Source organism: Sinocyclocheilus grahami, unplaced genomic scaffold, assembly GCF_001515645.1.
Source record: "Sinocyclocheilus grahami isolate Dianchi unplaced genomic scaffold, SAMN03320097.WGS_v1.1 scaffold51.1, whole genome shotgun sequence".
NCBI classification, from domain to species: Eukaryota; Metazoa; Chordata; class Actinopteri; order Cypriniformes; family Cyprinidae; genus Sinocyclocheilus; species Sinocyclocheilus grahami.
Window position 1 is genome coordinate 1,159,129 of NW_015505230.1, and position 24,691 is coordinate 1,183,819.

A 24,691-nucleotide genomic window follows, 5' to 3' on the forward strand; every position below is an offset into this window, starting at 1 on the left:
GGTGCATTATTATCTGGAAAGGTGAGAAACATGGGGGTCTGTGACTACAGAAAGTGATTCATCAATAAAAAAACAACAATAAGGTTTGCTTTTGTGCTGCATTACAAAGTTTTAAAATTGGTGGGAAAAGCACAAACTTGTACAGAGGTACAAGGGTTAACAGCACTCAAAAAGTATGTTGTACAGTGGACCCAAACCAATTTGAACACTATATCCACACAAAAAAAAAATGGAATTAGGTGAACTATAATTATATTAGGTGAAAATAATCATTTCTTTCAGAGTTTTGTTATAATGCATCACTGTTAATTAAATGAAAACGTGGTGCGCATGATTCTTGAAGGCAATGAAGATAAATGAAACTGGTACTACTGGTATTATTTTTTATAATAAAATTAATGGACCAAAATATGAAACTCCTTTAATTGTTCTTTTTAATCAGGGAAGACTTGAGTTTTGAGAGCCATTTGTGTTCAAGGCCACAATACCAACTCGTTTTCAATGAAAACTGTTCAATAAAAACAAATCCTAATATTTAATACCTAGTTGCACTACAGTTCAAAAGTGTGGGATTGGTAAGATTTTTTATGTTTTGAAAGAAGTCTCTTATGCTCACCAAAGCTGCATTTATTTGATCAAAAATACAGTAAAACAGTGAAATATTATTTCAATTTAAAAGAATGGTTTTCTATTTGAATATATTTTAAAATGTAATTTATTGCTGTGATGCAAAGCTGAATTTCCAGCATCATTACTCCAGTCTTCAGTGTCACGTGATCCTTCAGAAATCATTCTAATATGCTGATTTGCTGCTCAAGAAACATTTATCATCATCAAGGATGAGCAGCTGCAGAATTAAAAAAATTGTAACAATGTAAAATTATTTACTGTGACTTTTGAGCAATTTAATGCAACCTTGCTGAAAAGTATCAAGTTCTTTCAAAAATATAAACTTACTGACTCCAAACCTTTGAACAGTAGTGTATATATTGTACAGATACTGAACACTGTGCCTGTAAAAATCTAGAGGGAAATTAAATAACTATACAATTAAACACATTTTTTGGTGTTTGTAGTTGCCACTTACTTTATTTTTAAATTGTGAGCATAGCGATGATATTAATAATTGTGATTTACAGCCTGCAGAAGTGTGAAGAACAACAAAATTCATATTTATTTTATGCAATGTCTTATTTTTATGAAGAAAAATAAGCAAATTTGCACTGAACTCATGTTTCACATGTTCTTTCGATCTGCTGAAGCATGAAATTAGGTTACTGTGATCACATATCTTTTTACATAAAGCTCATGAATGCTTTCTTTTATTACGGATATTTCATGATAAACGTAAGCATTTCATTATATGTTAAAGTTTACCCTCCACATTTAATTTACCACAACTAATGAACGTCAGACTCACAGCTGAAAGAAATCGCAGTGCTTGTCGGAGTCAGACAGCCCCGTAATACCAGCTTCCTTAAAGTATCAAGCGGCAGGGAGTCCCATCAGTTAAGAGCGAGTCAGTACGGCTACTGTTCTGCCTCGCTGGAGTGCATAAATCCTTTATCATCATGGTTCAGGCCCGCTGTGGCACAGAGGGCTGCCGTAAAGGGACGAGAGCACAGCACTGAACATATTGAGAGCGGATCGCTGTTTAGGGATTATGTGAGTTCACCACTGACAGGTTTAGAGAAGCGCTTCTGTGCACAGCATGTGTGATCTCCTTCCATGTGAGGGAAAAGTTAGGGGAAGAGGAACGAGGAGAATCAAATAAGAGAGCGGGAGAAAGAGAAAGTGAGTGAAATTCAATTACTTGCAGTTTGGTGAGAGTTGGTCGCGGTCCCCCGATGAAGGGCTCTTGCTCGAGTTGTGGCCCTTCCTGCTCTGCTCCACTGGGTTGTGGATTCTCCGGCTGGGGAGGGCAAGGGTCGGCCGTGCTGAGACTGAGGAGGGCCATACCACAATCCTTTGCGGCCCTCAGTACGCTGGGGAGCTCCTGTACACGCTGGTACCATCTCAGCAGCAAGGGGAGATGGGAAAGGGTGGAGGGGGTGTGCTTTTGGAGCGAGATCTGGAATGGAAAGACATAATAAAATATGTAAAAAAATAATCAATGTATGGCTATGAAATTCACATATGAAATTATACTTTGCTTTAAGAAAATGATGACATTTGTGACCCTGGAATCATCAAGGATGAGCAGCTGCAGAATTAAAAAAATTGTAACAATGTAAAATTATTTACTGTGACTTTTGAGCAATTTAATGCAACCTTGCTGAAAAGTATCAAGTTCTTTCAAAAATATAAACTTACTGACTCCAAACCTTTGAACAGTAGTGTATATATTGTACAGATACTGAACACTGTGCCTGTAAAAATCTAGAGGGAAATTAAATAACTATACAATTAAACACATTTTTTGGTGTTTGTAGTTGCCACTTACTTTATTTTTAAATTGTGAGCATAGCGATGATATTAATAATTGTGATTTACAGCCTGCAGAAGTGTGAAGAACAACAAAATTCATATTTATTTTATGCAATGTCTTATTTTTATGAAGAAAAATAAGCAAATTTGCACTGAACTCATGTTTCACATGTTCTTTCGATCTGCTGAAGCATGAAATTAGGTTACTGTGATCACATATCTTTTTACATAAAGCTCATGAATGCTTTCTTTTATTACGGATATTTCATGATAAACGTAAGCATTTCATTATATGTTAAAGTTTACCCTCCACATTTAATTTACCACAACTAATGAACGTCAGACTCACAGCTGAAAGAAATCGCAGTGCTTGTCGGAGTCAGACAGCCCCGTAATACCAGCTTCCTTAAAGTATCAAGCGGCAGGGAGTCCCATCAGTTAAGAGCGAGTCAGTACGGCTACTGTTCTGCCTCGCTGGAGTGCATAAATCCTTTATCATCATGGTTCAGGCCCGCTGTGGCACAGAGGGCTGCCGTAAAGGGACGAGAGCACAGCACTGAACATATTGAGAGCGGATCGCTGTTTAGGGATTATGTGAGTTCACCACTGACAGGTTTAGAGAAGCGCTTCTGTGCACAGCATGTGTGATCTCCTTCCATGTGAGGGAAAAGTTAGGGGAAGAGGAACGAGGAGAATCAAATAAGAGAGCGGGAGAAAGAGAAAGTGAGTGAAATTCAATTACTTGCAGTTTGGTGAGAGTTGGTCGCGGTCCCCCGATGAAGGGCTCTTGCTCGAGTTGTGGCCCTTCCTGCTCTGCTCCACTGGGTTGTGGATTCTCCGGCTGGGGAGGGCAAGGGTCGGCCGTGCTGAGACTGAGGAGGGCCATACCACAATCCTTTGCGGCCCTCAGTACGCTGGGGAGCTCCTGTACACGCTGGTACCATCTCAGCAGCAAGGGGAGATGGGAAAGGGTGGAGGGGGTGTGCTTTTGGAGCGAGATCTGGAATGGAAAGACATAATAAAATATGTAAAAAAATAATCAATGTATGGCTATGAAATTCACATATGAAATTATACTTTGCTTTAAGAAAATGATGACATTTGTGACCCTGGAGCACAAAACCAATCTTAAGTCGCTGGGGTATATTTGTAGCAATAGCCAAAAATACATTGTATGGGTCAAGATTACTGATTTTTCTTTTATGCCAAAAATCATTAGGATATTAAGTAAAGATCATGTTCCATGAAGATATTTTGTAAATTTCCTACTGTAAATATATCAAAACTTAATTTTTGATTAGTAATATGCATTGCTAAGAACTTCATTTGGACAACTTTAAAGGCGATTTTCTCAATATTTAGATTTTTTTGCACCCTCAGATTCCAGATTTTCAAATAGTTGCATCTCGGCCAAATATTGTCCTATCCTAATAAACCACACATCAATAGAAAGCTCATTTATTCAGCTTTCAGATGATGTATACATCTCAATTTCGAAAAAAATGACCCTTATGACTGGTTTTGTGGTCCAGGGTCACATTTAGGACTGTTATAAAGATCAAATGTTTTGTATTGTAATATTTTTTTAATGACAATTAAGTACATTCATTGCAATACAATGGGGAGAAAAAGATATTTAAATTGCAAAATATTTATGCATCATGGAATTATTTGCATGACTTTAATGTAAGCTATTATATACTATATATATATATATATATATCCCAAATATGGTCATTTTATATATATTTTTTTTTTGTTGTTGTTAAACAGCTCACATTAAAATCATACAAATTTACAGCTAGACACAACGCTAAATAAATTATAAATTTGCACATGTATATTAATTAATTCTTAATTATTATTATCATTATTATGCACTTTTTGTGAGATTCATTCAAAACTGAAATCAAGAGCTAAAAAACATTGACAAGTTTAAGAGTAGGTCATATTTCCGAAATCATTATGACAAATGGGCGAGACAGCAGAGGCTCTGTGTGTATGTTGTGCTCCTGTGGAGTTTTCTAAAAAAAAAAGTGTGAATGCTTATTAAAAAATGCGCACTGACAGCAAAATGCTCTGACTTAAGTAACCCATCAAAGTGTTGTGCCCACTGAACCGAGATCAGCTCCAGAGCTGTGATGCTCTATCATCGCTCCGCAGAGGAAAGACGAGGAGAAAGGGATGAGGAGGACAGAAGGAGGGAGACATGCTAGACGGAGTGTGAAACTAGGAGGCACCGATGCGCCGCTGACCACAGAGAGCCAAGAGTGAAAGAACGACAAGAGCAATGAACAATGCAGAGGAGAAAGAACCAGAGAGATAGAGAAATGGATGACGGAGGCACGTCAACTTCACCTCAAAGACACACCACAGGGTGTCTGAAGGGACAAATTCACTATGATATTCTGCTCCCTAGACATCAATTCAAAGTATGCCTGTGTTGTGTAGGTCTATGTCTAGAACATATCAAGGTATCATTCTTGTCCATAACCCTGGGTATGAGCAATAATAGCAGGGTTGTATGACAAATACAAATTTCAATAATTAAAAATAGTAATAAAATGTAAAATAAGCATTATAAAAATATTAAATAGCTGTATGCTCAATCAACCATGTGTGTGGCATTAAAGGGATAGTTCACCCAAAATGAAAATTTCCCCATGATTTACTCACCCTCAAGACATTCTAGGTGTATATAACTTCTTTCAGACGAATACAATTGGAGTTATATAAAAAAAATCCTGGCTCTTCCAAGCTTTATAATGGGCAGCGAATGGGGGTAGAGATTTTGAAGCCCCGAAAAAAACTGCGTCCATCCATCATAAAAGTACTCCACCCGGCTCCAGGGAGTTAATAAAGGCCTTCTGAAGTGAATCAAAGCGTTTGTGTGAGAAAAATATCCATATTTAAAACTTTATAAACCATAATCTCGAGCTTCGTACGCACGTTCACGAGAGAGTGGCGTTCCAGCGGATGACGTAGGATGTAAGCGTATAGCGTAAGCTCCAATGAGAATATGCTAGTCTCGCGAGAACCAAGTTTTGTTTACAGCAAAGGAAAACCAGTCTCCTCACGGCTTATATCGAAATCCTCAGACATTTTTCTTTACAAATCCTCATTTTGTACTTCTAATTCATGACCGCCATTTTGTTTTGTGCTCTCCTCTGCGCTTCCGTGTTTGTCTCTTCTCACCGGAGCTTATGCTACGCCTACATCCTACGTCATCCGCTGGACACCACTCTCTCGTGAACACGCGTATGAGTTAGCGGAAGCTTGAGATTACGGTTTATAAAGTTTTAAATATGGATATTTTTCTCACACAAATGCATCGATTCGCTTCAGAAGGCCTTTATAAACCCTCTGGAGCCGTGAGGAGTACTTTTATGATGGATGGACACAGTTTTTTGGGCTTCAAAATCTCCCCCCATTCACTGCCATTATAAAGCTTGGAAGAGCCAGGACATTTTTTAATATAAGGTTGATTGTATTTGTCTGAAAGAAGAAAGTCATATACACCTAGGATGGCTTGAGGGTGAGTAAATCATGGGGTGATTTTCATTTATGGGTGAACTATCCCTTTAAGTCTTTTCAGGTCATCTCTCTTTTTCTTCACAAAACCAAACTGGAATTTACATTTAGACACTTACAATGGAAGCCAATGGGGCCATTTTTTGATCAATTTAAAAGCAGAAATGGTAAGCTTAGAACTTTATAAAGGCACATGAATTATTCTTTTAAAACAGTCTTAGGGTTTAAGGCATTACAGTGTCAAACTGGATATAACTTTTTAGTTAGCAAGTAGTCTCAGCTTCACAGACCGTTGGCTAAACGTCTGATGCATATGGCACACAAAAGTGGAAAAACTTCAGGAGTTTCGAAGTCGTCATCGGATTGGTTGAATTATACAGGATTTCCGGGAGACGTGCGCTGTCAAGAGCATGCCAAACCAACAGGTGGCGATATAATCGCAACCGTAAAGCCATGTTGGCCAATCAGAAGCCTGAAAAAATCTCCAGTAGGCAGAGATAACAGCGCAGGCGCCGACGTCACAAGCCAAAAACTCCGTTTTTTGCTGTCTACACGATAACACTGCAACCGAAGTTTTCGAAAATTTTCACCCTGGCAGGCGTTTTCAAAAATGTTTGGAACGTTAAAGAACGCGAGTTCGGCGCCTGCGCTGTTATCTCTGCCTACTGGAGACTTTTTCAGGCTTCTGATTGGCCAACATGGCTTTACGGTTGAGATTATATCGCCACCTGTTGGTTTGGCATGCTCTTGACAGCGCTTCATAGCATGCGTTTGCGTTTTCATGTGGACGGAGATTTTTTAAAAACGGAAGAAGGAAAAACTCAGTTTATAAAAATACCCGTGTGGACATGGCGAGTCAAGCTGAAAGAGTTCAGGGACATCAGTGCAATAGAAACTACTGGCCTTATTTAATGCAGGACTGAGAGAATCACCTTGAAGTAGAAGTCACAGAAGCACGAGAGACGTCTGTGTTTGATATAACTTGAAAGCACCTGTGAGCCTCAAAGGTCTATTCCACTGCTAAAACGAATAAATGAATGGCTCTCTTTGTGAGGAATTGTGATTTATAAGTAATGAGATTAAAAAAACTGCTTTCGATTTGTTTGTTTTACCAGGTATTGATGGATGCAGGGCAGCAGGACGACATCGGTGAGGGTGAAATACAGCCCTTCTGCAAACACATGCTCCAGCTCTGGCAGATCTGTGGTCTTGACTTTCCTGATGTCAGAGCGCTCCCTGGTGGCGGGAGCAGAAACAGCATCTGCAGAGAGCTTCGCCAGAGCAGCAGAGAGCTCAACACCTGGATGTGATGGACTCTCCATCTCTGTATTAGGGCCTTTTAGGCGAGAATCGCTCTTCTTCTGCTGTTGTAGCTTCTGTCGGCGTATCTTGTCATCATTGTGGACTTTGACGGGTTCCCCTAACCTCTTCTCTAAGTTCAGGACCGCAGCAGGAAGTCGATACATCTGGTCTTCAGGGTTTCGTAAGTGTTCCTCCACTGCAGAGGGAATGTCCAGCTCACACAATCTAGTCCACTGACTCACCTGAGGAGCAAACGACAGTTAGATATCATTTAATAACAGATACATGTGATGTACGACCCATGAAATAACTGGACGGATAATGTGACATGTCTTTGTAAATTTCCAGAGTTTCATATAATCATATTAATAATATATAATATATATATATTCATATATGAATAATAGATTCACATTAAGCAAACTAGAAATGCACTGATATTAAAATTGCAGCCAGTACTGAAAAGCCGCTAATTATTGACATGTTATGGTCAATAACTGATTAATGTTTGATATTACAAACTGATGCTATTTTCTTAAATTAAAATAAAGCACATAAAAAGGGTTATTTATTTATTTATGTTTTAACGCCATATCAGCAACGATGGCTATATTGAATTGCAATTGTAGGATGTTTAGTTTTCAAAGACTCAAGTGCTTGTAGGCAGGACATTGAATCTGTGCACATTTTTAAAATAAATTTGGTTGTTCCTTTTCTATTTGTTCTAGAGTTAAAAGTAATGCATAAGCTTCAGCTGTGAAAATGTAGTTTTGTCCAGGGATACTCTTGCCAAAACATTATGATCCAATCACTACTGCAGCAGATCCATGTCCATCTGTCTTTGATCCATCTGTGTACACTGGTACATGAGATGCTAAGCTGCATCTTATACTCAACAATTCCTCCTGATAAACCTTTTTTTTTGTACTGAGCCAGGTGCATCATAATAGTTGTTTTTTTAATACTCCAAGGCGATATAGGGCACAGATGTGTCAATGTTATGATATCCATCTTAGGCTGATGATACACAGGGCAACTTTTTGAGCAATGTTGCCAGGGAAATTTGACCTATGTTGCCATCAACGGGCAACCTGATGAGACACAGGGCCCACGACTGATCTAAAGTATCCAGATAGAAATTTGTTACCCATTCTCAGTGGGAATGTACCCAAGCAACATTGCTCAAAAAGTTGCCCCATGTATCATCAGCCTTAATGTCCAAGTTCTCCAAATGGGATTTTATATGGATTCCAAAAGGACTAATGTACCTAGGTCTGGCTTCATATAGGTGTACATTTTGAATGTGGAAGACTGAAGGATATGCTGGATTACTTTTGTTAGCTTAACTTGAGAGCCTGTTTCAATTTGTTATATAGTGAGGGTTCTCTTGCTTCTGTATACAAACTCAGAGCAAGTCTCAATCCTGCATGATGTACTGTGTCCAGCATTTTAATGTATGACTTCCTCGCAGATCCATAAACTATACTCCCATAGTCCATTTTTGATCCAACAAGGGTCCTATAACGTCTCAGAAGTACTTCACAATCTGCACCCTATTTAATCTTTGCTAGCACTTTTATAAACATCTATTTCGCAGCATTTTAATATGAGGAATAAAGGACAGTTTCTTTTCAAAATTAAGTCCTAAGAATTTTGTTGAGAACTTTCATAGGTTCCCTTTCCAAAAAAAAGCTCTGGATCTAGGTCCATAGATCATAAAAGACAAAAATGCATACATATAGTTTTTGAGTCATCGTTTTTTTGACTGAAATTTAAAACCGTTTTGAACTGACCAATCATCCATTTTAATAGTATATTAATATTTTTACCTTTATAACAAATACACACATCATTTACATATAAACTATGGAATATATTAGACCCCATAATACTTACAATACTATTTAATACTAAAAAGAGTTACTGAAAATATACTTCCTTGGGGCACTCCAGATTCTTGTATATGGTTCAAAGAAGATGTCCGCATCAAAATAAATTTACTAAAGTGATTTTATGTCCATAGAAAGCACATTAAACGTAAGTAAAATGTCTACTTTTAAGGTTTCAAATAAGTTTTAGAGAATAAAATGTCAAAATTTGGTTTAAATAATGTTATATTGTCATTCAGTGCAACACAATATTTAAGTAAAAATTCAAACAACATGATTATTCTGATTTGTACATATTCAAATATATAAAAGAATAAGGGAGCATATTAAATTTGATTGTGTTTTAAATGAGTAAAACATTCTTACTGACCAATGGGCAAAACCTAATGTTACACTAAAAATAGTCCGACTGTAAACCGACATCACGTTTGAGTTCCACTTGACTTATGACGTTTATATTAACGAATAACATTTAAAAACTTTAGTTTTTTTTTCTTTCATATATATACTGAGGCATTTATCATGTAACATTCACCGTGTGGCATTATGCCAGTAATGATTTTTTTTTACAGGGGGAAACTGCAAACTGTCTCAGAGACTTCTGTTCATTTTGCAGTGACTTTACAAAGTTAAAACTATGCTGCACAAAAATTATTTTAAATTTTTGACACATGATTTATCTTCTACCGAGCAGTGCGTGAATTATACTGTGAACCGTATTTAATTATTATTATTATTATCATTATTATTACTGTTATTATTAACAAATTATTTTATAGCTATTTTTGTAGTAGCAATTTAAGGTGTCAAAGAAAAGGCACTACAGAACACTTATTCTTTTCACCATGTTATTTATTTATTTTTACTGGCTTCCATGGTATCTGGTACCCAAGGTACCATTGCTATGGTTACCTCCTCACGCCAAATAAATAAATAAATGTAACTTTTGTGGTCAATGAAACGTTTGAATGCACACCTGAAAAAGGTAATGTTTCCTCTTTAATACGTTATTTGAGTTATAAATCTGTCTATGACTTCTAATTTAAAGCTGACTGCATTAGAAATTCATTTTGCAGTGACTTTACAAAGTTAAAACTATGCTGCACAAAATTATTTTAAATTTTTGACACATGATTTATCTTCTACCGAGCAGTGCGTGAATTATACTGTGAACCGTATTTAATTATTATTATTATTATCATTATTATTACTATTATTATTAACAAATTATTTTATAGCTATTTTTGTAGTAGCAATTTAAGGTGTCAAAGAAAAGGCACTACAGAACACTTATTCTTTTCACCATGTTATTTATTTATTTTTACTGGCTTCCATTGTATCTGGTACCCAAGATACCATTGCTATGGTTACCTCCTCACGCCAAATAAATAAATAAATGTAACTTTTGTGGTCAATGAAACGTTTGAATGCACACCTGAAAAAGGTAATGTTTCCTCTTTAATACGTTATTTGACTTATAAATATGTCTATGACTTCTAATTTAAAGCTGACTGCATTAGAAATTAAAGGGATCATATGATGCCATTTCAAGTTTTCCTTTCTATTTGGAGTGTTAGAAGCTGATTGTGCACAGATAAGATCCCTGAAGTTGCAAAGACTAAAGTCTCAAAACCAAAGAGATATACTTTATCAAAGTTAAGACTCCAAATAGGCATAGAGGACCTACAATAATGTACAGTATTTGAAAAATAATGGGATTTCTCTAGAGAATAATCCTGTTTGTAGATCATTCTAATTTTATTCTGAGATTATCTTTCTAGTTGCATCTATAGTCCAATTCAATGAACATATCTAAACTTGGAAAGCTGCTTTACAGTACAAAGGTACACTCTTTCTAACATGTAATTGCTCAACTTCAGATCATTACATTGCTCATATACAGCTATCAGTTTACTTCGGAGAGGCATGGTGGTTTAGGCCCAGCCAAGGAGGCTTCCCATAAAACCTTCAAAGGGTGTGCATATAGTTCATAGTTTACAGCTGAAGATAATAGTATGGTTACACACACACACACACACACACATGTTGGTTTCACTATATCAGTGAGGATATCTCATAGTGGAGATGATGTCTGCTAAACTCTAACCTTAAACCACAAACCTGTTGATATCAGACTTAAAGTTTTTTTAAATAGAGAGAATTGCTTAAAATGTCCTTCAAATTTCACTTTTTTGGCAAATTTCACTATATTTTTGAGGACATTTTCAAAATTTCAAAATATATAACAGGTATAGACAAACCTGTACACACAGAAACAGATCTCCATCAAAACTGACAATTAGGTCTAGTTTGTTACGACATTAATTCAAGTCAACATCACGTTTGTATTCGAGTCAAAATATCACTGAATGCATCAACTAAAGACATTGTTAAAGGTCAGAACAAGTAGAAATAACTCCTTGAGGTAGCAACTGCAACTTTATACAATGAAACAAGGTAAAACATGTAAACAGTAATATCTAAAGTTTGGTTGAGGATCCACATTCACAAAATATTCTAGGTGTAGGTATCCAAATGTGTATTCTCATTGTTCATTTATCACGTGCTTTTATGCAAACGACACACCCAAGTGTGGAATACTACAAATTGAGTGAACAATGCAAGTTCAAAAACACAAGTGCACGAGTGTGCCTGCAAGGGATATTATAATCAACTCAGAGCACGAGGAGAAAAGCCTTTCTCTCTCATCTCTCTTTAAGTGTGAGGCGGGGTCTCTTAGGTTTTTTCTGTCCTTCCCTTTGATGCTGAATTTAACCTCTGCACGAGCTGGGAGGGGGGATGCTCAACAGGCCTCGCAACCATATCATTACCAATTTGTTTGCGACCGGGCACCACTGCTCCCTGGGAGAAAAATACAGGCTTGGTCTGGAGGCAGGAGGCAGGGCTGGAAATAGCACGGAGCGGAGCCAGCCAAGCCATCCATTTACTGTCTCTAGGAGCATGTGGAAGAGATTTTCCCCTGCCAGGTCTCCACCACAAGCATCACCATTAGAGTGCAGGGTGGAGACTGGGAAAACATGCCCCTCTGAACGTGGTTGTACGAAGAGAAGTTTCAGAGACGAGTGTGGGACCAATAGAGCTCGGTTCTGCATGTAGAGCTGCGGGACACAACAGGCAAGTGCTTTTGAATTGGAGAAATCTCTCGTTAAAGCTTTTTGTGAGAACGATTTGCTTGGGAAAAAAACTCTTTTAGTCGGTTTTGATCTGTAATTTAGTTGCATCCACATAACAGTACAAAAGTTATGAGAGATAATGCTATTTTTTGTCTTGTTGCAGTACAGTGAACCAATGTTGTGTACAATCCAATCCATTCGAAGCAGATTTGTAATAAGAACTCATTTCCAATGTAATTATATTTCAGCCTAAATTGATTTGGAGGAAATCAATGCTTTCGTGTTGAGTGATTTGTACAATCCATCATTCGTTCTGCGTCCATCCCGAAGCTCTGTTTACTGTTTGTAAATATTGTATGCCGCCGTAATGAGGGTTATTGAGATGCACTTTGAGTGTGATGGAGCAGAGATGTTCTCAGACCTGAAAGCTTTCAGATAAATAGAAAAGGCCGTTCCTGAAATGCTCTTGTTTCTGGGTTGAGAAGTCACTGCTGGACTCAGACCTGAACATGGATGCTTTTTTTCTGTGTGGCTTTTCTCTAGATGGCATTTTGTAGTTGTGTCAGATGTTTCAGCTTTTAAATGATATGCTTTGCTTTATTTGAATGCACTGAGCACATAAAAGAGGATTAGAGGACGTTTCATATATAGATGAAAGATTTCTAGCCAGAAGACTTAAATATATTAAGTGCATTCAATCATACCAATACTTGCCTTATTCATTTATCATATAATAAAACTGAACATTTTGAATGTCGATTTTCATGGTGAATCTAGATCAATATTGAGAAAAATTGTTTCTTTTTTACAGAAACATTTGATTTGCTGTCATGAAATTGAATTTAAGCATATCAGTGTATCAGCCATTTGACCTTTAAAATGTAACGGATTACTATTATAATGTGCTTCTGTTTTCTTTTTTTAAAAGACGGTTCCAGCCACATCATATGAGAGCTGAAAACGCAGGCCTTTCATAATCACCGCAGAGGAGAGTAACCTACAGTGCCTCACAGGAGAGAGTCTTGGCAGGAAGTCAGTCGTTTGTGGGTAGTTGTGGGTACTCATGGCATCGTCAGACCACCAAGGAAACAAGGACCCCACAAACACAGATGGGACGCCGTCCCCTGGCACATCTTGCCCCGTCCACAGCCACGCTGCTGAAGAAGCGAAGCGGAACGGCTTGAGGAAAGCCCTGGTCAGACATCGAGACTATGTCAAAATCTCCGTGCCTGAAGGAAAGGGCAACCGATTGCCGTCGGAATGGTGGAAGACTTTCATCGCTTTGTTTTATGCTGTTTTGAACCTGGTTTTGACCACGGTTATGATCACAGTGGTTCATGAGAGAGTACCACCCAAGGAGAGCAGCCCACCTCTGCCGGATAAGTTCTTTGACTATATAGGCCGCGTGCAGTGGGCGTTTACAGTGACTGAGGTCAATGGAATGGTTCTGGTGTCTATATGGTCCATTCAGTTGCTCTTTCACAGATACAAGTACGAGGCATCACTCAAAATTATACTGATGACATTGTAGCCTGTTAATCAGCTCTGTTAGATTACATTTAATGGATTGTTGGGGTTATGTTTAAGATAATGTAGGGCAAGGTGAATGAATAGTCTTGAGGGCAGTTATACAAATTTATTCTGCATTGAGGAAATAAATCTAATGAATATTACCAACTTTATGGCATTAAAAAAGGTAAAAAATTAAAGTTTAAAACTCTTGAAAAAGGCACTTGTAATAGGATCTTAACCTTCTGAAAATGTTGTTCATCAATTTCAGGTTGTCATACAAAATATCATTTATGTTCTTTATATGAGGTTTAGCATTGATAAATGAATAAATAAATAAACAAACAAATAAATAAATGGTAATGGGAAATTTACATTTCTCATCAATTAAAAAAAAGGTTCCATCATTTTTTTTTTATAACTTTTATAACAATTTTAAAAACGGAATTTTCAAAATGGAAAATGGAATTATTTACTTGTCTTACTGCTGTCCTACTGACGTTACTTCTTACATATTTTTTGTAATATTGCACAGCTACATATTAACAACTTACAAATAAAAACAACAACAACAACAACAAATAATAACCATTTCAAGATGTGTGACTATTATCAAATCTAATATTCAAATCTAATAGTTCTCATTCCAAAGAGCATGCTATTTGTACCCTAGTTATTCTCTATTCATGGATAGAGCATTATAAAAAGGCGTTGAAGGCTCAGCAATCTCAACCTAACCCAAATCTGTTTAATGATGACAAAAATGAACTTTTTTATTTTTCTGTTCCATATAGGGCTATTATAGCAAGACGATATTTCTTCCTTTTGGGCACATTGTATATGTATAGATGCATAACCATGTACATCACCACTCTACCCGTGCCTGGCATGCACATGGTCTGTGCACCAAAGGTAAACGCCGATTTTAAAAAAAATTGATATATTTCAGCTGTTCCTCTTTGTCATGATCCCCTCAGGATCTTATACCTAGATAATGTAAGATAAGCAAATGCATTTGGCTTTTAGATCTGTAATATCCTCTGCCTTCCTGAAGACAAATATTGCAGGCTTTACAAAGGCTTCAGATTCTATCAGTTTATGGAATGATTTTTCAATTCACGATTCATGTCACCAACCACTCATCTTTCAACATTCAATATCCTCACTCATTTCTTCTTTCCTGCATCTCTCATGCAGCTTCAAGGGGATTCCCAGGCAAAGCTGCAGCGTGTTCTGCAGTTGCTCTCTGGTGGTGGATTATCAATCACTGGATCTCATCTGTTGTGCGGCGACTTCCTCTACAGCGGCCACACTGTCATTCTCACACTCACGTACCTCTTCCTCAAGGAGTGTATGTCACTTTCTCAGACGGCTGACTTTATTTTAAGACACAAATACAAAGACTGTCTGCTAATTACAGACTTGAGGTCACTGTAAGCAATTTTAGATTCTGTTTTTAGCCATTCAGAAGACACCGAGACACTTTCTGACCATTCATTTAGCATGTTCAAAGAGCAACCCATTATGATTCATAACTGATTCTTTGTTTCTCTCTAGATTCTCCTCGTTCTTTCTGGTGGTACCATCTTCTGTGTTGGTTAACGGCTGCTGTGGGTGCCATGTGTATCCTGGTGGCCCATGAGCACTACAGTGTGGACGTGGTGGTGGCGTATTTCATCACCACCCGACTGTTCTACTGGTATCACACTATGGCTAATCTGCAGGTACATTCATCAGTAACATGAAACAATAGAAATGCTTGAATAAGGCTTTTATTAAATAAGGATTTTGGTGGTCTTCCTGTAATCTATTTCCAAGTAAAAAAGGCAATCTGGGTGGAACATATCAGATGATGTCAATAATATTTTTGTCCATTTTTACAGATGAGAAAACAACTTGTTCACTATTGTTCAAGGGGATTTTTTTTTTTAGTTTTTGAAAGACGTTCACCAAGGCTGCATTTATTTGATCTAAAATACAGTAAAATAGTAATATTGTGTTTTCTATTGTAATATATTTTAAAATGTTATTTATTGCTGTGATGCAAAGCTGAATATCCAGCATCATTACTCCAGTCTTCAGTGTCACATGATCCTTCAGAAATCATTCTAATATGCTGATCTGCTGCTCAAGAAATATTTCTTATTATTATCACTGTTGAAAACAGTTGCTTAATACTTTTGTGGAAACCATGATTTTTTTTTTTGTCAGGATTCTTTAAAGAATAGAACGTTCAAAAGCATTTATTTGAAATGGAAAACTTTTGTAACACTATAAATGCCTTTATTGCCACTTTTGATGAAATTAACGCATCATTGCTAAATAAAAGTGGACATTTCTTAAGAAAAAAATCGTACAGACCCCAAACTTTAGAACAATAGTCTACCTCAAAGCTGTGAAACGTACGCTAAAAGGCACTAAAACGGCACTTCATGGGGTCTAAATGTGTACTTTTTGCATTAAAATACGTTCTTGTTCACATATTTTGATAAATTTTCATTTTGCATATTGTTGATCTTTTTGATCTCCAGCCTCATGAAGACAACTACAAACACACACATCTGAAACCACAGCGAAGCTCTCAGCTCAATTGCGATTTCGATTCAGGGTGTCACTAAACCCAAGGCACCAAAACGGCACTAAGCCTTTCACTGAGAGTGTTTCCATGACTCCGAGTACACTGAGAATATCCAAATCCATTAGGTCGAGCATCTGAGAAATGACTCCCTGATGATGGTAAAGTGCTGCACATTCGATTGAAGCCAATCTAGATATTTTGAACAGGAAAATTCCTTTCAAACTAGCAAAACACATCATGATTATTCATACTGTTACAAGCAAAGTAGCCCATGATATCAAAACTGTCATATCTCAGAAAGGATATTTATGGTGGTTAAAAAGCATCCACAAAATAATAAAAAAAACTGAAATGCAGTGTGCGGTTGAGATTTTTGGACTGGTGTCTGTGTCCTGACGTGGCTCCAAGGCTTCTGTCCTCAATGATAACAGTGATTTTTATGAAATTACTCAATTACTTTGGAACCAAAATATCATATCAAATTTCACAGAACTGCTTTTTGTCATTTAATCTCTCAACTGCAGTGCATTTATATCCTGTGCATTGCCACTTCTGTTTTTAGAAAACCAGAAGTAGTCAGTCATCTGACCATGCCAAATAAAAATTAGTGTGTCAGATTGGTCGAGACGCTACAACAATGTTCTGTCTTTTTATTTGAATTCATCCTAATTATGATTTTAATTCATATTTTCATGTTTTCTCCAGACATTAAAGTGTTCTCCGAACAACTACCTCACTCATACATGGTGGAACCCCGTTTTTAACTTCTTTGAGAGGAACGTTCAGACCCATGTGCCCTGTTCTTTCTGCTGGCCGATCACATGGCCGCCTGCCTGTCTGAAGAACCCCTGTAAGAAATATTCCATGGTGCAGAGCGGCCGGGAGGAGTGACGTCGTGAATTCATCACAATGCCTAGACCAACATGTGGAAATGTTTTATATTTCGCTTGTGGCCATCTCAGTGTTTACACCATACCAAAGACCAAAGACTGTTTGGCTATTGTTGCTAATTACATCTCTTATAACACTGGGCCAAACAGTTCATGATAATCAAAATATTGTAAAACTCAATATTATTTGACAAGTCATTGTTGATATTTTTACATTCAATTATATTCAGTCAGTGTGGCCTTTTAAATAAACACTTTTGAAAGTATCTGAAGGGCCTACGGAAAGTGTTATGTTATAAACAGATCGCTTTCTGTCAAAACAGATCTATTTGTTTGTGCATGCTTCTTAGTTGTCATATTTTTCCTTGTCTGTTTATTTAATTGTCATCTAAACATATGTTTGTCATAAAAGGTGTTGTTTAACAGGGTTTCGTTAATTTTATACACAGTGTTATATTAGAAATGCATGCATTCTTTTTCTAATGATTCACGCCTACTGTTATTTTCAGTTCTTAAAAACTGAATGACATTATGGAAATAAATGGTTTACAATAACACCTAGCGCGCCTCATGTTGTATGAAATTTTTTAACACTTCTTTATCAAAATGTTTATGGAATTACCAATGCTACAAAAAGGAAATGAATGCATAACTCTGAAGATGTGCACAAACGACACATTTTTAAATGGTCACAATATTTATTTAACTGCTTATTTATTTATCTCACATGACTCTTAAGATGATGGTGATGACTGTAATTATTATTATAATCATATAACTGTTAAAATGCATCAAATGCATCCTTTAAAAAAATGAAACTTAAGTTATAACTGTATAAATACAGTTATAAAGGGTTATAATAGTTAACTAAAATTCATATCTCACATGACTCTTAAGATGATGGTGATGACTGTAATTATTATTATAATCATATAACTGTTAAAAATGCATCAAATGCATCCTTTAAAAAAATGAAACTTAAGTTATAACTGTATAAATAGAGTTATAAAGGGTTATAATAGTTAACTAAAATTCTAAACATTTCCATTACTAGAAATAAATTAACTAAATGTGTTTTCGTTTAACTTAATGTACTAAATTAACTACAAAATGAAATACAACTTCCTCTTATTGGATCAGTTGACCCCACCCATTAGTTTTCGTCATCGGTTGATTGACCAATCAACTCTCAGCATGGCGTGCTCCTCTCAGCCAATGAAAAATACAAAAACACTACCCACGCGCAGCTCCAGCAACACAGGAAGAAAATGTGTTTGATCAGCAGATAGCAAGTACTGATCAGGAGGAACTGTGCGTCTGTTTTAGGAGACATGGACGCTTCCCTGTCTTTGCTGAGGCAGTGTGTGTTCTCGCCTGCGAATATTGTGGGTTTGGTTGCGTTTGTGCTTCTTTTCTATGTGCTGCAACAGTATGAGAGGCATCGAAGATTCGCGAACATCCCTCCAGGTCCAAAGCCATGGCCCGTCGTGGGCAACTTCGGGGGCTTCCTTGTGCCTTCGTTTATTTTAAGAAGACTTGCAAAGTATCGTAAAGAGTTTGCAAAGATGTCCTCGAATCCGCTGTCACCTCAGGCTGGACTCATGGAGATGTCCAAACTCTATGGGAACATATTCAGCATTTTTGTTGGGCCTCAGCTTATGGTCGTGCTGACAGGATATGAAACTGTCCGGGACGCGATGCTAAACCATCCGGAGGTCTTCTCTGACAGACCACAAATACCGCTCGTAACTATTATCACCAAGAGGAAAGGTGAGATAAGCAGTCATTGTTAATGATTGCTGCATGCCATGATAATAGATCAGCGTAGATTAGAGCAGAACGGAACAGAAAAATGCAGTATTGAAGAGTAGGGATGTAACGGTATGAAAATTGCTTATCACGATTATAGTGACAAATTATCACGGTTATCAGTATTATCACGGTATTGTTAAAATGTGCTGGAGATGTTAAAAAGTACCGACACATAAATCACTTCACCGAGTTTTATATTTAAAAATCAACAAACAAATAAAATGACTTTTTGTTTGCGTAATCACTAAAACAATAACATTACCAATGATGTTCGGATTTTAAACGACAACTTGACTGACAACAGTTTAATAGCATGTTGAAATATCTCATGTAGGTGTTCAAATAAAGCTTTGAAAAAGTTTCATAAAAAGGTACACCTCACATTTCAGCCTTTAAATTAAGAAAAGATATAAGTCAAAATGATAATTGATTGTTTCATAAATGATTATATGTATTTTATCTGCTCCATAAATAATTCTAGATAACTTATCTGAATTGTTTAAATGTGTAGAATCCACATAAGCTTGTTTTTCATCAACCGGTCAAAATTTACAGCAGGGCATGCAAATTCAGTCCGTTTTTGCCCGGACAGAAACTGCACACAGGATGAATGTAAATATAAGTCTGTGTAAATCCACTCTCTGACAGCAGGTGGCGCTTATGGAAAAGCAGAATTAGAGCTGTTTCCCGTAACCTCAGTGGACGAAGCAGTATTGCGATTAAGAACACTTCCTTTAGGTATTACATGGAGTGAAGATGAAAACAAAATGCCATCGAATCGTTTCTGAAGACAGTCAGAACCTTCAGAGATGCATTCATATAATTAATTCATTCATATATTCATTTGTATAATTCCCTTAGCACTCTTTTAAAACCTCACAGCTTTTCCGCCCTGTTTTCACTCAAAACGAAACTCTGTGTGCTGTGCGCACGTGAGACTGTTACTGAAAACTGTGCTTTATGTTGGACAGAATTTATTTATCGCGAGTTGTTCAAATCGCGGTAATCTAATACGGTTTTAATGATAATTAAAAGATGAAACGGTAATACTAACCGTGGGGAATTTTATCATGATTTATCGTCAAACCGGTAATCGTTACATCCCTACGGAAGAGAATAGAGCAGTAGAAGAGACCGACTCCGAATAGAATAGAACAAAGTAGGCTACAATAGACTGGAGCAGATTAGAATAATGTAGAATTGAATAGAATAGAACAGTAGAAGAGACTGACACAAAATAGAATAGGACATAATAAAAAACTGCAGAATGGAACGGAATAGAACATAGTATAACAGACTGGCACAGAATGGAAAAGAATAGGACAGAGTATAATAGACTAAAGCATAATAGAATAGAACAGAATATTATAGAATTGAACAGAACAGAACAGCAGAAGAGACTGACTCAGAATAGAATAGAATCAGACAAAGCAGAATGGAAAATAATAGACTAGAACAGTAAAATAGACTGGAGCAGAATAGAATAGAATAATGTAGAATTGAACAGAAAACAACAGAAGATACTGGTGCCAGAATAGAATAAAATGGGGAAGAATGAAATATAATAAAATAGAACAGCAGAAGAGACTGACTCAGAATAGAATAGAATCAGACAAAGCAGAATGGAAAATAATAGACTAGAACAGTAAAATAGACTGGAGCAGATTAGAATCATGTAGAATTGAATAGAATAGAACAGTAGAAGAGACTGACACAAAATAGAATAGGACATAAAAAAACTGCAGAATGGAACGGAATAGAACATGGTATAACAGACTGGCACAGAATGGAAAAGAATAGGACAGAGTATAATAGACTAAAGCATAATAGAATAGAACAGAATATTATAGAATTGAACAGAACAGAACAGCAGAAGAGACTGACTCAGAATAGAATAGAATCAGACAAAGCAGAATGGAAAATAATAGACTAGAACAGTAAAATAGACTGGAGCAGAATAGAATAGAATAATGTAGAATTGAACAGAAAACAACAGAAGATACTGATGCCAGAATAGAATAAAACAGGGAAGAATGAAATATAATAAAATAGAACAGCAGAAGAGACTGACTCAGAATAGAATAGAACAGAATAAAACCGTAGAATGTAACTGAATAGAATCAAATTAAACAGTAGACTGGAGCAGAATAGAACAGTGACAATAGAGAAATTAAGAACAAAATAATAAAGCAGAATAGAATTGAACAAAACAGAATAGGTAACAGTAGAATAAAATAAAAGAATAGAATGTCAGAGCCTGGTTTCAGAAATTTTTACTTACATTTATAAGTTAAATGACCAAATCTAAAAGTGAAGCTTTGTACGTTTGAACCTAATGTTGTTCACAGGGATTGTGTTTGCGCCCTATGGTTCTTTGTGGAGGACAAACCGTAAGTTCTGTCACAGCACTCTGCGCAGCTTTGGCTTTGGCAAGCTGAGTCTGGAGCCTTGCATCTATGAAGGCCTGACCATGATTAAAACAGAACTGCAGAGCCTCATCGAAAAAGCAGGGCCTTCTGGTATTGATCTGACTCCTCTCATCAGCAATGCTGTCTCCAACGTCATCTCCTCCATGAGTCTGGGTCAGCGTTTCCATCACCAGGACCAGGAGTTCCGCACCATGCTGGATCTCATGTCTCACGGGCTGGAAATTAGCGTCAGCACATCCATTTTGTTGGTCAACGTCTTTCCCTGGCTCTACTACCTGCCCTGCGGGGTTTTCAAAGAACTGCGGCGTGCGGAGCTCGACATCACAGCCTTCCTGAAGAAGATTATAGCGAGGCACAGGGCCACGCTGGATCCAGAGAATCCCAGGGATTTCATAGACATGTATCTGGTGGAGATGCTGGCCCAGCAAAAGGGCGATAATTCAGAAGAGAGCTTGTTCTCAGAGGACGATCTCTTCTACATTATAGGAGACCTCTTTATTGCAGGCACTGATACTACCACAAATAGTGTGCTGTGGAGTATTCTCTATATGTCCTTGTACCCTGATGTGCAAGGTACGTTCACCAGCACTGTATAAATGTAATTTACAAATGTGTAAAGGTTTGATTTCTGGTGATATATGACATTTTAGTTTGATGACCCCTCAGAGAAGGTTCAGCAGGAGATTGATGCGGTGGTGGGATCTGAGAGCGTCCCATCTCTGACCGATAAGGGCAGTTTGCCGTACACAGAAGCCACCATTATGGAGGTGCAGAGGATGACTGTAGTGGTTCCTCTGTCCATACCTCACATGGCCTCGGAAACCACAGGTGAGGTCAGGCCTTTGGCAGAGAAATACACAAGTCATGCAAATTTGCTAAAGCACTATTTTACGGGAAGAATCTCATGCAAGTTGACAAGCACATTCCTTGGTCATATTTCCTCACAAAACTAAAAAAGCAATTTTGCTTAAAGGAAATGAAGCCTATAAATATATAATTATATATAATATATATAATTTTTCCAGTCAGTTCTACTGTTTTATTTTATTCTATTATGCCGTTTTATTCTTTTCTATTCTGTCAGCTCTTCTACTTTTCTATTCTGTTCAATTCTAAATTATTCCATTCTGCCCCCGTCTATTCTATTCCATTCTGCCCTATTTTATTATGTTCTGTTCTTTTTTTCTGTCATTCTCTTCTGCTTTTCTATTCTGTTCGAATCTAAATTATTTTATTCTTCTCCAGTTTAATATACTGCTCTTATAACATACATATATATATATATACAATACAATACAATACTATAATTATACATTTTACACATACATGTAGTTTTTCTTTCTTTTTCCTTTTGATTTTGGGGTGAAATGTGAGTTGGATCATTTTTTCATCCAGGTTTTTGATTCACCTGAGAATATATTTCATATGCAGTGCCCAACTGTCTGTATTTGGACTTTTGTTTGTTAAAATGTTTGTCTAAAGTAAATTATTAATGAATAAAACTGAACCAGGTCAACTTGAACTTTACCATAATCCACATATTGGTACTACAAGGTAGATAACAGTCAGACTTTAACCTGAATATGTATTTTTTAATATTAAATCAAAAGGGTGTACAAATATTATGACTGTACAAATACTTTGAGAGGACACATTAAAAAGCACAAACAAATGCATATTTCAGCTACATTTGTCTCTTCCCAGAGTTCCGTGGATACACTATTCCTAAAGGAACAGTTATCATCCCAAACCTCTGGTCAGTACACAGGGATCCCACCGTGTGGGAAAATCCTGATGACTTCAATCCAGACCGATTTCTGGACGAACAGGGAAAAGTTCTCAGGAAAGATTGTTTTATCCCATTTGGAATAGGTATGTTTTTAGAAATCATGTAGTTGGAAAACCTGCAATTTATAGGCACACACTGGCCCAGCTAACCAATCACAGCACATTTCGTATTTCAGAAGGCGGGCCTTCATTTGATACAGGAACTATTCGAGCCGTTCATGCCGGACTGGAGAGAGAGGTGTTGTAATAATGTAAAATATGTGAAAAATAATGTGTTTTTCGAACAACCTAGTATGAGAGCCTGTTCTAGTACACCCCCAAAACAAAATCAAGACTTTGTAAAAGAGCATAATAGGACCCCTTTAACATGGTTATGCTTTAAGTTACCTCTATTCTTGCAATGAGAACTTAGTTTAAATGATGTTTTGTATATCTGGCAGGTCGCAGGGTGTGCATGGGAGAGCAGCTGGCTAAGATGGAACTGTTTCTGATGTTTACCAGCCTGATGCAGACCTTCACTTTCAGGCTTCCTGAGGGGAAATCTGCTCCATCCATGCACGGACGCTTTGGCCTGACTCTGGCTCCATGCCCATTTACTGTCTGTGTGAAAGCACGCTAAACAGGCTTTAAAAAAAGAGATGACATTCCTCAAGCAGTGAGGCATCACTGGGAAGCAAATTGCACAGGTCGTCCATTAAGAAGAATTGTCATTTGGACCATAAAATGAAGGAAGGGCCTTTGTGGGTTGCATGGCAAAGCAAAAAGTTTGATATTATTTTATGTAAAATTTTCCTGAACAATTTCAAGAAAAAAGAACACATACCTGAGTATTATATCAGCTTTTTTATTTCAGTTTTGTAATTACATATATTTTAAAATATTAATTTCGTAATCTAGTAAAACTGAACTGTTTTTTTTCCCAAAAGGTTTTGAGAATATTTTATGTAAAAATTGTCCTGAACAATTTCAAGAAATAAGAACACATACCTAAGTGTTGTATTAGCATATTTCGGTTTTATTGTTACATTTATTTTAAAATATTCAATTCATAATCTCAAAATGATTACTTGGTTACTGTGCTATGAGATTGTTATTGTTATTATTATTATTATAATACTTTTTTTTAAGGATTATTGCAGAAAACTCTTTCAAATATGGTTTAGTGTTATTATCATAAAAACACGAATGGGTGTTCAACTATGGACCTGAAAACAGATTCTGTGAAATCCTGGAATAAAAAGCTCTCTAAAACAACACTCACTAATTTTAATTTCATTTTGTGGTGGAAAGTAAAATTGAAATATTTTTGGAATAAAATGGCCAGTCTTGCTAAGGCTAATTTCATAACTTGAATTTCATGTCCAATACACACCATTTTCACACTTTTTGTATAATTTGACAA

General features: G+C 36.8%; 3 protein-coding genes across 4 annotated transcripts in view; 2 read left to right on the plus strand and 1 right to left on the minus strand.

Moving 5' to 3' along the window:
* Window positions 1-12,833, minus strand: part of gstcd (glutathione S-transferase, C-terminal domain containing) — a 49,973-nt gene extending 37,140 nt beyond the window's left edge. The window contains exons 1-4 of the mRNA XM_016269366.1: window positions 12,705-12,833; window positions 12,098-12,268; window positions 7,071-7,502; window positions 3,170-3,427 (exon numbers count right to left, since the gene is read on the minus strand). Of these exons, the coding sequence (XP_016124852.1) occupies window positions 3,170-3,427; window positions 7,071-7,502; window positions 12,098-12,268; window positions 12,705-12,833 (990 nt within the window). The remainder of the gene's footprint in view (window positions 1-3,169; window positions 3,428-7,070; window positions 7,503-12,097; window positions 12,269-12,704) is intronic.
* Window positions 12,834-13,217: 384 nt separating this feature from the next.
* On the plus strand, window positions 13,218-17,345 carry sgms2a (sphingomyelin synthase 2a). 2 transcript variants are annotated; one of them, XM_016269388.1, is made up of 5 exons: window positions 13,218-13,774; window positions 14,587-14,704; window positions 14,990-15,143; window positions 15,350-15,516; window positions 17,076-17,345. In XM_016269388.1, the coding sequence occupies exons 1-5, from the start codon at window positions 13,347-13,349 to the stop codon at window positions 17,259-17,261; spliced, it is 1,053 nt and encodes a 350-aa protein (XP_016124874.1). In that variant the 5' UTR covers window positions 13,218-13,346; the 3' UTR covers window positions 17,262-17,345. The 2 variants fall into 2 exon arrangements, with proteins under 2 accessions (XP_016124874.1, XP_016124875.1); XM_016269389.1 differs by having other exon boundaries at window positions 13,218-13,744.
* Window positions 17,346-18,509: 1,164 nt separating this feature from the next.
* cyp2u1 (cytochrome P450, family 2, subfamily U, polypeptide 1) lies at window positions 18,510-24,124 on the plus strand. The gene is made up of 5 exons (XM_016269305.1): window positions 18,510-19,030; window positions 21,421-22,074; window positions 22,168-22,329; window positions 23,206-23,373; window positions 23,730-24,124. The coding sequence occupies exons 1-5, from the start codon at window positions 18,592-18,594 to the stop codon at window positions 23,906-23,908; spliced, it is 1,602 nt and encodes a 533-aa protein (XP_016124791.1). The 5' UTR covers window positions 18,510-18,591; the 3' UTR covers window positions 23,909-24,124.
* The last annotated feature ends 567 nt before the right edge of the window (window positions 24,125-24,691 follow it).